A 12,452-nucleotide genomic window follows, 5' to 3' on the forward strand; every position below is an offset into this window, starting at 1 on the left:
TCAGGAGAGGGTCAGACAGACTCAATATACTAGACCCTGGAGAGGGTCTAGTTTTAGAGCTTTGGATCTACCACATCCTTTTCCAGAGTCTACCTGGGTGAATCTGCCTGACCCTCTCCTCCACATACTCTCCTAAACTGGCCAGATCTAGCCTGGGGTCAACATCCAGTGTTCTGGCTTTGTCAAGCCATCCTGCTGCAAAGCTCTAGGGCCCATCCTACCTGCCACTGACCCAAAGGTCCCTGATGCACTGCATCCAATCTCTCCACCCACCAGGATATCCCACATCCTTCTCCAGGGTCTAGTCTATTGAGTCTTTCTGACCCTCTCCTGCACACACTCTCCCCAACCAGCAAGATATAGTCTGAGCTTGCTGTATCCAAACCTAGGTCTAGTCTTTCCATTCCTACCTACACAATAACAAATTTCTAGGCTTCCTCTTGAACTCACCCTGCCTACCTCCCAACCCACAGGCCATGCCAACTCCACAACCTCCTATGCCACACCGAACCTCCTCACCCAGCTAGATCTACACCACACTTCAGGGTTGAACCAGGAGGCACACCCTGTATACCACTTCAGTTCCTTCTGTCCACCTGACTTCTTCATTCCACCCAAGTTATTTCCTACCTCTAGGCCCAACCTACCTGCACATCTTCTTTTCTGCCCCAAACTGCTCTTTGAATATCATTCTTAGAACAAAGGAAGTCCTCATGCTCAGATCTCATTGCAAATATTCAAACAACATGAAAGATTCAAACCTGTTATCTTCTCTCCAGAACCTACCAGTCCTGTAGAAATGTTTGCCAACTCACTCCCAAATTTCTTCTATGAAGCCAGTATCACACAGACATATAAAACAGATTATCCAACATGGCAAATGCAGGGATGGTTCACCATATGCAAGCCAGTAAATGTAATAAACCTACTTTCTGTCATAGAAGCCTGAATTAAGATATAACATCCATACAAATAAAAATCATCAATAAAGTGCCTGTTCTGGTTATTATAAATGCTATCACTACTCTCATGCCTCGATCAGTAGTGATGGGGGATATCCTTCTGTACTCTGTGAATATATGTTTCTCTTATTGGTTGATGAATAAAACACTGATTGGCCAGTAGTCAGGCAGGAAGTAAAAGTGGGGCTAGCAGACTAGGAGAATTCTGGGGAGAGCGTACAAGAGTGAGTCACCAGAGAGACGCCACGTTGCTGCCAAAGGAGTAACATGCTGGAGTATTATGGATAAGACATCTCCTTATATAGAAGTGGGTTAATAATTAAGAGAGAGCTAGCCAATAAGAAGCCTAAACCATAAGCCAAACAGCTTATAATTTATATAAACCTCAGTATATTTATTTGGGACTGCACAGCTGTATGACCAGATGGGATAGAAACTCTATCATTACAGTAGTGTATCAATATTTTTATAGATAAAGGGAAGCAGTGCTGTAATTTATTTTTTGTCAAAATCAGAGCACTCTGAACCATGCGAATTAACCTTTTCCTTCTTTTTATTTATTTATTATTTATGTATTTGTTGTTGTTTTTCAAGACAGGGTTTCTCTGTTGTAGTGATACACTTTGTGATCTAACAAATAAAGCTTGCTGAAGATCACAGAAGCAGAGCAGCAAGTCACTAGTTCTTACCTCTATCTAATTGTCAGACCGAATGGGGGTTCCTGTCTCTAAGAACCCTCAGACTAAATTCACCGAGCTCCTGTCTCCTCCCACCTTATATTCCTCTCTCTGCCCAGACATATCCCTTCCTTGGCATCTGGCTCCCAAGTTTTGAGATTAAAGGTGTGAGCCATCATCATCTGTCTCTGTTTCTCTTTTAGACTGTATCAACATTATGTATCCCTGGGTGGCTTTGAACTCACAAAGTTCCATCTGCTTCTACCTCCTGAGTGCTGGGATTAAAGGTGTATGCCATCACTGCCTGGATTCTATGGCTTAATTAGTGGCTTAGCACTCTGATCTGCAGGAAAGATTTATTTGTTAGATCACAAACAAAACATCACCAAACTGTGTAGCAGCTCTGGCTGTCCTTGAACTCACAGAGATCCACCTGCCTTTGCCTCCTGAATGCTGGGATTAAAGATCTGCTAGCCAAATCAACTAGTTCTTTCACGTGATTTTAATTTTCATTAAATTTTTTTTCTTATGTGTAACATATAATTCTAAAAGTAAATTTACATATGAGGACGAAAAAGCTCCATGAAAGCGCTCTAATGACAAGAAAATTACCAAGTAATATAAAGTACCCCAAGATTTCTTTCTCTTGGCTCCACTTAGTAAATGACCACAGAGAAATGTCTGAATTCTCTAAAATAGCACCTTGGCTACAAATGTCATCACATAGTATCAGATCTGTGTATCTGCTGGACGAAAGGAAGCCTAGGGTCTCCTTAATTCTTCTCTACCCATGAAGTAAGAAAACAGTACTATAGTTATTTATACTTAAGGATCCAACATTCTGCCAATACAGTCGACTGTGTACTAACCCATGTTGTTGCCTTTTTTCCAAACCAAAGCAAAAACGACGGACAATGTCAGCCTCTGTTTCTGCTCAGAAGACATACTTCCTCTCACAGAGCTACACAGCACTGAGGGCCAAAGCTGCTCTCAGATGTAACACTCACAGCCTTTTTCAAACTCAGTGATCCCTGTCACATAAAGCAAAAGCAAGCCAGGACCAAACGCCTTCTGTTCTCTGGGGCTGGGCATCTTTGTCATATTCTCTTTGCCCTTATGCTTCTCTTCTGTCTTTTCTCTAGCATTAAACATAAGGCATGTTTTCTGAAGCAGTGATACCCGAAACCTAATTTTGAATTTCCATATGGAATTAGGTATAGAAGAAAAAGATGTTATAGGTGTTTTCTGGAATATCCTTTCCAAAGATCCATGTTTATAAGGATTCAGACTTTATGCTGGCCTGCCCCTGCCCCTGGCAGAATGCACTCAGGCAGTACTCTGGTCATCCCAGGGTTCCATGAGTACAGTCTGCATACAGGCGCAAAGAACCCCTTTAAAAGACAGACCTCCGCCCACTTATGCTCTCTTGTTCTCTTTCTTCTATTTCTGGCTCTCCTCTCTTTCTGCTCCTGTCTCCCTCTTCTCTTCTGTCCTCCCTTTGTATCTCTTTACCTCTTTTCTCTTTCCTTCCCCTTCCCTACCCTTTCTAATAAAACTTCTCACTCAAACTCTGTCTGCCTGGCGTGTTTGTTCCTGCCTTGGCCACCCTCTCCAGCCATGGAATCTGCCAAGGTCCCCCACAAAGGACCTCCTTCCAGCTTTATCCTAACATTGGAACAACAATGTTGAAAGTTTTATTCCCACCTGGTGAAATGGCTGGGAGGTGGTGGGAAACTATAGGAAGCAAGACTTAACTGGAGGAAGTAAGTGATGGATCATGTCACTTAAGACTTAAGACACTGAGACTCTAGTCCTTCCTTTGCTATGCTGAACAGCATAGCAAATATGTATGCCTGATGTGCTGTTCTGCCTTACAACAAGCCTGAAAGCAATGAATATAGTCAATGATGGACTAAAACCCTTGAGTCAGTGACTAAAATAAATCTTTCTTCTTGTAAGTTGCCTACCTCAGATATATGCTGTCACAGTGATGGAAAGTTAACACAATGTGGGATGATTTGGACGATGTCAAGGGCTACCGGGAGCTGGAGCCAAAGTCCCAGCTAATAAGACAAAGCTAGTTTATCTTGTTTTATTGCCTCAATACATTTACTTTGAAGGCCAGAGTTGTCTTTGACCCATCCTATATACCTCACCAGAAAGTCCCAGGACTCTTACCTGATCTGCTTGCCTTCTCTCATGTCATATAGAGAAAAGAAGACATCAGTATCTTCCCCAATGGTATTATAGGTGAAACTTTTCAGGCTGAAGAAGAAATGATGTGGTACTGGCATCCGACAGCTTTCCCCATGGCGTGGGCGCATTGTATCTACCTATTGAGGAAAGTAAAAATATGATGATTTATATTTTGTTACTCATTATATTTATCATTAAGAAACAGAAATAAATTACTAAGTCTCATTATACTGACAAATGGGATTATTAAATAGGTTAAGACTGAAGATTTCTCTGGCAATAAGGACTACTACAACAGACTTGGGCTGAGCTGGGCAAGTATCTGACATACTTAATTTAAACTGTTAGGTGGTAATAGTAACCATTCCAGATATCATTTATCTTTTCCCAAATGGATTCCTTTTTAGTGCCTCAGTCTACTTTCTTTTAATTGTGCTTATATAAATATTTCACAGAAGAATGGAGACTGACCAAACTGCTTGGAGGATAAAGCCCCTTAGAATGAAGGTGCAATACAATCAAGGCTTTAGGGAGGCAAATATGAGATGAGTACAATAATATACATGCTATGAAAATGTCTTAAAGAAGCCCATTACTTTACATATGTTGTAAAAAATTTAATTACAAAGAAGCCCCCCCAAAGTAATTGGTGTCTGTCATTTCTTGGTGTTTTCACATGTATGATCTTGTAAAAGAAAGAGTTGACAGAAAAAACTGGGAGGTTTAAGGAAGTCACTTACTTGGGATGTGCTCTGCTGTACACTCTGTCTGCTAGATAAGTGCTATGGAAAGAAAGAAATATAGAAGGATTTCATTTATGGCAGAGTAAACTAACTTTTATTAAGCACCTCTCTAACCCAGTCTACTATGCCTATTATAGTCATGATCTCACTTAAATCAGTACTATTTATATTTGTTAGTGACAACTAAAGCTCAGAGAAAGTACTGGTTTGCTGAAAGTCACACAAGAAGGTGGTAAAGTCTGTATGTAAAACCCAAGTCTCTTAATTCCTGCGGAATAGCCAAGACACACATGGGTGGGTGTTGGTTACTAGATTTCTGATTTGGCAATATCCTTCACATTGCATAATTATTTATGCTGCTGGATGAAATTTCTTCAGGCTTTCCACAATGGAGCCCTTTAACACAATCTCTCAAGCATCTTTCTATGTTGTTCCTTTATTACTGGCTGAAGTTAAAGGATGTAGACTACAATTTGAGCTCTATCACATAGGCTGTAAACTTTTTTTTTGTTTCGAGAAACTAGTTTAAAGTACTTTGAAACAATAAATATCTAACAATTCCTATAGTAACTGCTAGACAATGAAATTAGATTACTTATCAGCTATCCAAAATTCTATTTTCTTTTGGCAGTAAGTGGTAGTACTCCAAAGGACAGGTGAACAACTACTAATTAAAGGTTGTGCTTGCTAATCCAACATCACATTTCCTATCTTGGAACCTCTGAATAGCTGGAAGAAAGATTTGGAAAGTGGAAAGGCTGCTGGAAACATAAAGGGTGACCCTTAAGTTCTGGTTCCATGTTGGCTCTGAAGCAACACACAGGGTTTGAGACTGAAGAACACAAAAGATTTGGGATTAGGCTGTAAAGGAAGCAGGGCCCTCAGAGGTGGAACTAGTGGATCCAAATGCAGTGGTGGGTGGGCATCAGCAACTAGGAGTTTCTTCTTGGCTTCCAAGTCCTTTTTAAAAACCTTAATATCTTCAAGTATTTAGCCAGGCTTGACATGTATGTCACAACTGTGAACCAGAAACATTCCAGCCACTTTGCTCGAATTAACTCCAAGTAGGAATCGGAACATGATGTCAGTGAGGAGGGTGAAAGTATATGAAGAGCCCTTCAGCTCCTTCCTTCACTGCTTGGGTCCTCTTCCCCATACCCAGGCTGTGCAATTTTTTAAAATGGCCTTTTTCCCAATAGAGATTTCCCTCAAATATAAAGATAAGAATCTGTCTTATCTTTCTCAGAATGCTGGTTCAGGTGCATGTGCATGTGCATATATATGTGTAAGACAGAGGTCAATACTGAGTAGTTTCTTCAACTGCTCTCCACCTTAATTTTTGAGACAGGGCTCTCAATGAACCTGAAACTCACCATCTGGCTAGGTTTGCTGGCTAGTGAACTCCAGAGATCCCCTAGGAAGTTCTTTTGAGACTCAAATTACATAGTGGGAATCAGTATTATATTGTAAATTAGGAACTTAACTACAGAAGTCGGTTCTGGTTTTGAGTCTTGACTCATGTTTATTAGCTGGGTATTTTCTCATGTACAAACTGAAGCAAAATTTTGTGCTTAAATCAATTTTATAGAAGTTTATGTGTATGAACTCAATATATTGACATTCATACTACAAATAGATTAACTTATATAGTAGCTATCATATTGTAAATGGATAATTGTAATAACAACTAATATTCTTTTTTTTTTTTTTACGAGACAGGGTTTCTCTGTATTGTTTTGGAGGCTGTTGGTCCAGCCCGGCCTCGAACTCACAGAGATCCGCCTGCCTCTGCCTCCCCAGTGCTGGGATTAAAGGCGTGCGCCACCACCGCCCGGCAACAACTAATACTCTTTTATTCTTTTTTTTTTTTTAAAGATTTATTTATTTATTATGTATACAGTATTCTGTCTGCATGCATGCTTCCAGGCCAGAAGAGGGCACCAGATCTCATTATATAGATGGTTGTGAGCCACCATGTGGTTGCTGGGAATTGAACTCAGGACCTCTGGAAGAGCAGTCACTGCTCTTAACCTCTGAGCCATCTCTCCAGCCCTCTTTTATTCTTTTAATTGGTATTATTCTTATAGGGATATTACAGGGGGAAAAGTCATTCACATTTAAGAGTTAATCCTGTCTAAGAACACCATGACATTGCAAACAATTAGTGATGGGTACTAGTAAACTCTTAATCATTGTTTCTACCCTAAAGGTTTGTAACAGAACTCATTTGTGGCTTCACATAGCATGCATAACAACTATTATTTCAGTAGAATTACCTCATTTAATTCACAAATACATTTAACTACAATAACTAGGTAAAATTAAATAACAATTTAAATGTCACACATAGTTATCTATGTATTTTATTAGCAACATTAGCTAATTACTATAGATTATTAATATCTATTCCTGGAACTTTGTTTTCCCACGATACATATTAAAGTAGTAAAATCAAATCTCTGTAAATTATTCATAGAATATATATTCACAAAAACAAACTTCAAATATAAAATTGGTTTTAAAACACTTTAAAGGTTGGAAGTATAGCACAATGATACAACACTTACCTAGCATGCACAAAGCTCTTGGCTTGATCAGACAATAAAAAAATAAACTTTACAAAGAAACAGGTTTCAAAAAACCTCCCTTTTAACAGCAATCATCACTTGTATCAGTACTTTAATCCATTAATGTTTCCATGTTTAGTTTAATACCTAACTTTAGACTATGAGCTTCCAGGAAGCAAAATATTGTTCTATTTATCTTTTTATTCTAATAGTATATATTCTAGTACTATAGCAATGTAAATAAAACTTAGAAATTAAGAAATGCATAAACTACATTATTCCTCCTGGCAATTTTTCTTCAGATGTTTCCAGATCTTTATAATTTTTAGTGAATTTAGTCCATCAAATCTACCAATATGAAAACAAACCTATGCATCTTTGGACACAGTATTAAGTATAACTGTCTAATGTATATGCTGGGGACTGTGTTACAAATTGTGAGTCTTGGGGCTGGAAAGATGACTCAGTGGCTAAGAGCACTGGATGCTCTTCCAGAGAACCTGGGTTCAATTCTCAGCACCCGCATGACAGACAGATCATAATTGCCTGTAAGTCCAGTTTCAAGTGATCTGACACTCTCAATATAGATATACATGCAGGCAAAACACTAATGCACCTAAACAAAAATAAATTAATTATATAAATAAAAGAATTATGACTCTTAGAAGAAAATATAAGGTATCTGATCAGTATTATCAATGACACCTTAATTTTGATAAATAATACAGTCAAGTGATTGGCTCCAGAAATGGGAGAACATTTATATATTAAAATATCAATTACAATTTAAAAATAAGGGTTTTGTTTTGATACACTAATTAGTACTAAAAGAATAGGATAACAAAATTTCAAATTAATACAACAGTGGGTGACAGGGTAAGAATGAAGCAGGAGTTACAAAGTATTGAGCAACATGCCAGAGCATGGAACAATTTGGATACTCTCTTTGCAATCTCCACCTGTATCCAGTCCATAAACATTAATACAAATACTTATGTTGCTTTTTAAAAATGCTTTAATATCTTCTGCAGAACTGACTTTCTGTTGTTCAAAATTGGTTTAAACTTGTTGGGGAAAGATGAAAAAGGAAAAAAAATAAGAATTTTCCTCAAACAATAAAAATTTAAAATGTATTTAAAGATATTTTATTTATTTTTTGATTTTTCAAGGCAGGGTTTCTCTGTGTAGTCTTGGAGCCTGTTTTGAAACTCACTCTGTAGACCAGGCTGGCCTCAAACTCACAGAGATCTGCCTGCCTCTGCCTCCTGAGTGCTGAGATCAAAGGTGTGTTCCACCATGGACCAGCTAAAGAAATGTTATTAATAATTATCACCTAACACTTGCAACTGGGGCTTGATTTTTTCTAATGAAAAAGAATGCACTAAATGCAACATAAGCTATATTTATAAAGGCGATTTGTTTCTTTGTTTACTTATTTACTTATTTATTTATAGAGCTGAGGATCATAACCAGCGCCTTGCACTTGCTAGGCAAGCGCTCTATCACTGAGCTTAATCTCCAACCTGATAAAGTTGTTTTTTAAAGTTAATATTTGACAAAGAGCACTAAAATTATAAAGCTTCAGACTTAGTTTTTTTATAATCTCCAATTTTAAATTTTAATATAAAAAGACTTTTTTGAACCTCACTGATCATTGATAACTTTCATGATTTAGCAAAAATGTATGATTGAGGGTGTCATTATCGGGCTATCAAGAAACCTGGCACTAAGAAAATTCCCAGGAGTCCACAAAGATGACCCCGGCTAAGACCCTAATTATTAGTGGATAGGGTGCCTGAACTGGCCTTCCCCTGTAATCAGTTTGATGACTACCTGAATTATCATCATAGACTATTCACCCAGCAACTGATTAAAGCAGATGCAGAGATCCACAGCTGAGCACTGGGCCGAGCTCCCAGTGTCCAGTAGAAGAGAGGGAGGATTGATAATATGAGCAAAGCAGTCAAGACCATTTTGGGGATGCTCACAGAAACATCTGACCTAAGCTGGTGGGAGCTCACTGACTGGACTGACAGCAGGACCAAACTAGGTCCTCTGAACGTGGGTGACAATTGTGTGGCTTGCATAGTCTATGGGACCACTGGCAGTGGGACCAGGATTTATCCCTGGTACCTGACCTGGCTTTTTGGAACCCATTCTTTTTGGAGGGATACCTTTCTCAGCTAAGATATAGGGGGGTGGGCCTGCCTCAAACTGATGTGCCAGACTTTGTTGGCTCCCCATGGGAAGCATTACCCTCTCTGAAGAGTGGATGGAGAGGGAGGTGGGGAGAGCAGGAGGAGGGGAGGGAGTGGGAACTGGGATTTATATGTAAAATAAGAAAAGATTGTTTTAAAACAAAAACGATTTAAAAATTGTTTTTTTTTTTTTTTGCCAGGCGGTGGTGGCGCATGCCTTTAATCCCAGCATTAATTTTTATTTATTACTGTGTGTAGGTAGTTTGACAGTATGTATGTGTATGTACCATGAGTGTGCCTGGTGTCAGATTTCCCTGGGACTAGTGTTATAGATAGTTGTTAGTGGCCCAGAGGATGCTGTGATTCAAACCCAGGAAGAACAGCCAATGCTCTTAAGTGCTGAGACATTTCTCCAGTCTCATAAAAGATTCATTTCTTGAGAGGGAATGTGTGTCTATGTGCTTATGAATCCAGGTAAGTCAGAACACGGCATCAGATCATTTGTATGCCACCTGACAAGGGTATTGAGAACAGAATTTGGGATTTCAGCAAGAGCCCAAATTATTTATATTTCTGTATATGAGCTAACACAAATCCTTAAGAGGTGAATTTGTAAATTCACTATCAGTTTTTCTTTGTTATACTTAATTTATTTGTGTTTTCAAGACAGGATCTCATTACATATCCTCTGGTTGTCCTGAAACACAATATGTAGACCAAGCCAGCCTAGAACTCAGAGAACTGACCGCCTCTGCTGATGGAGTGCTGGGATTAAAGGCACGCAGCATTATGTCCAGTTTGTTATATAGATGATTCTTTCAATGTAAAAATAAATGCACAACACAAAAGAAAATATAGACGAAAATAAAAGTCTTGAATTTAAGCTTTTATAATAAATAAATCTGTATTTTGACAAAAATTAATAAAACTAAAGCATGCATTTTAAAAGCTAAATATCTTTAAAGGCTTACAAAAAATGACTAGTCTTTGCCCATCTGTCTTATTTAATTAAGATAAACAGTTTTAACTCTTTACTGTATTTTTCTCCAGAACTTATCAAATACTTCTAAGTGTTATATTTATATTGTTCTCTCTTATTCCAGTTTTAAAATGATCTAATGGCTTTTTATTACAGCAGCTTAAGACTTAAACTCTTGTTTACATCTTCTCCCAGTCATCTATCTTCCTCTGAAAACTTTCAGCTAAAAATGTTCATAATATTATAACCTAAATATTGTTCACAATTAAATAAATCAGTATACTTCAATTATAGTTTTGTTTCATATTTTTATAATGAATATAATTATTTCTTCTTTAAATTGTTGTCATTCTTTGTTAGCAGTCAGAAATTTCTTCTAGGCCTCCTCACAGATACCAAAACCTGCAGGATGGATACAGCCTACACACATTCTGCTCTTTAACTCATCTCTCAACTGTTTAAAATATCAGCTACAATGTAAATGTTATATAATGAGTGGTTATACCATCCTGTTTAGGAATAGTTTCTTGGTTTTTTTGTTTGTTTGTTTGGTTTGGTTTTTTGTGTATGTTTTTTTTTGTATGTGTATGTATGAACTTGATACAAACTAGAGCTAGCTGAAAAGAGGGAATCACAATTTTAAAAATGCCTCCATAAGACTGGCCTGTAGGCAAGCCTGTGGCACATTGTCTTAATTAGTGATTGATGTGAGTAGGCCCATCCCACTGTGGGTGGCACCACTCCTGGACAGATGGTCCTAGGGTGTGTAAGAAATCAGGTTGAGCCAGTCTTGGAGAACACACCAGTAAGCAGCGTTCCTCCATGGCCTTGGCTTCAGTTCCTGCCTTAAGGATCCTGTCTTGAGTTGGTGCCTTGACTTCCTTTGATGACCGGATGTGATGTGATGTGGAAGTGGAAGGGAAATAAACACTTTGCCCTTAAATTGCTTTTGGTCATGTTTTATCACAGCAGTAGAAACCTTAACTAAGACGCATTGTTTGGCATAATGACATGTTTAAAAACAGACATAACTTTTTTCCTGAACATTTTCTATTAGAAGTTGGTGAAATCCTTAGATGTGGAACCTACAGATAGGTTGTGCCAATTGAAAAGGGTCTTTTCTATGCCTTCCAATAGCTCTACAATATCTTTCAATTTCATACTCTAAAAAGATGAAGGTTATCAGATAATTTAGTTTTTCTTCTGTAGATAACCTTCCTGGTTACTTTCTTCTCATCTATTGTGGACCAGTTCTCTGTTGTGGAATATTATTTGAAGATGTACACTTGTTTATTCTTTGAAATATTTTTTTTCGAGACAGGGTTTCTCTGTATTGTTTTGGAGGCTGTCCTGGCACTCTCTCTGTAGACCAGACTGGCCTCAAATTCAGAGATTCACCTGCCTCTGCCTCCCGAGTGCTGGGATTAAAGGTGTGTGCCACCAACACCTGGCTTGTCAAATATTTTTAATAATGCAAAGATGTATTGAATTCTTTTATGTTGCATTTACTTAACTCTGTGAAGCTGTGCTACTTTACCTGTCTGAAATAACTGGTTGGTCTAATAAAGAGCTGAATGACCAATAGCAAGGCAGGAGAAAGGCTAGGTGGGGTTGGCAGGCAGAGAAAATAAATAGAAGGAGAAAAAGATATAAATGAGGAGAAGAAATGAGAAAAGAAAGAGGAGGACATTAGGGGCCAGCCACCAGCTACACAGCAATCTACAAAGTAAGAAATAATGAAAGGTATTCAGAAATAGAGAAAGGTAAAGGCCTAGAGGCAAAAGATAGATGGAATAATTTAAGATAAGAAAAGCTGGCCAGCAGCAAGCCAAGCTAAGGCCAGGCATTCATAAGAAAGAATAAGCCTCTGTGTGTGCAGGTCCCCACAAAGAGTAAAGAGTGATAAAATAACCAATAACAATTCTCAATAGTTTTTCTCTTAAATACTTGTATAAATGCTACCTTGAGACTTCCCTAGACAGATCACATCACGATTCTTTGCCCATTTCATTTGGGTCAGGATCCATTTGGATGGTACATAGTACCTTTGATATCCTCCTCTCCTTCCCTCCCCTACCCCTTGTCTACTCCTTCATTTTGAAGGAATAATGTATTCTTCAGTATTATCTT

The 12,452-nt window shown here is 38.3% G+C and overlaps 1 protein-coding gene across 5 annotated transcripts in view; it reads right to left on the minus strand.

The window, feature by feature from the left end:
* Dock3 (dedicator of cytokinesis 3) overlaps window positions 1–12,452 on the minus strand; it is a 307,606-nt gene that overhangs the window by 158,586 nt on the left and 136,568 nt on the right. For all 5 annotated transcript variants that reach the window (XM_040739530.1, XM_040739529.1, XM_040739528.1 and 2 more), the window contains exons 8-9: window positions 4,576–4,617; window positions 3,818–3,972 (exon numbers count right to left, since the gene is read on the minus strand). In XM_040739530.1, coding sequence (XP_040595464.1) covers window positions 3,818–3,972; window positions 4,576–4,617 — 197 coding nt within the window. The remainder of the gene's footprint in view (window positions 1–3,817; window positions 3,973–4,575; window positions 4,618–12,452) is intronic.

The sequence above is a fragment of the Mesocricetus auratus genome, unplaced genomic scaffold (genome assembly GCF_017639785.1).
Source record: "Mesocricetus auratus isolate SY011 unplaced genomic scaffold, BCM_Maur_2.0 Super-Scaffold_100691, whole genome shotgun sequence".
NCBI lineage: Eukaryota > Metazoa > Chordata > Mammalia > Rodentia > Cricetidae > Mesocricetus > Mesocricetus auratus.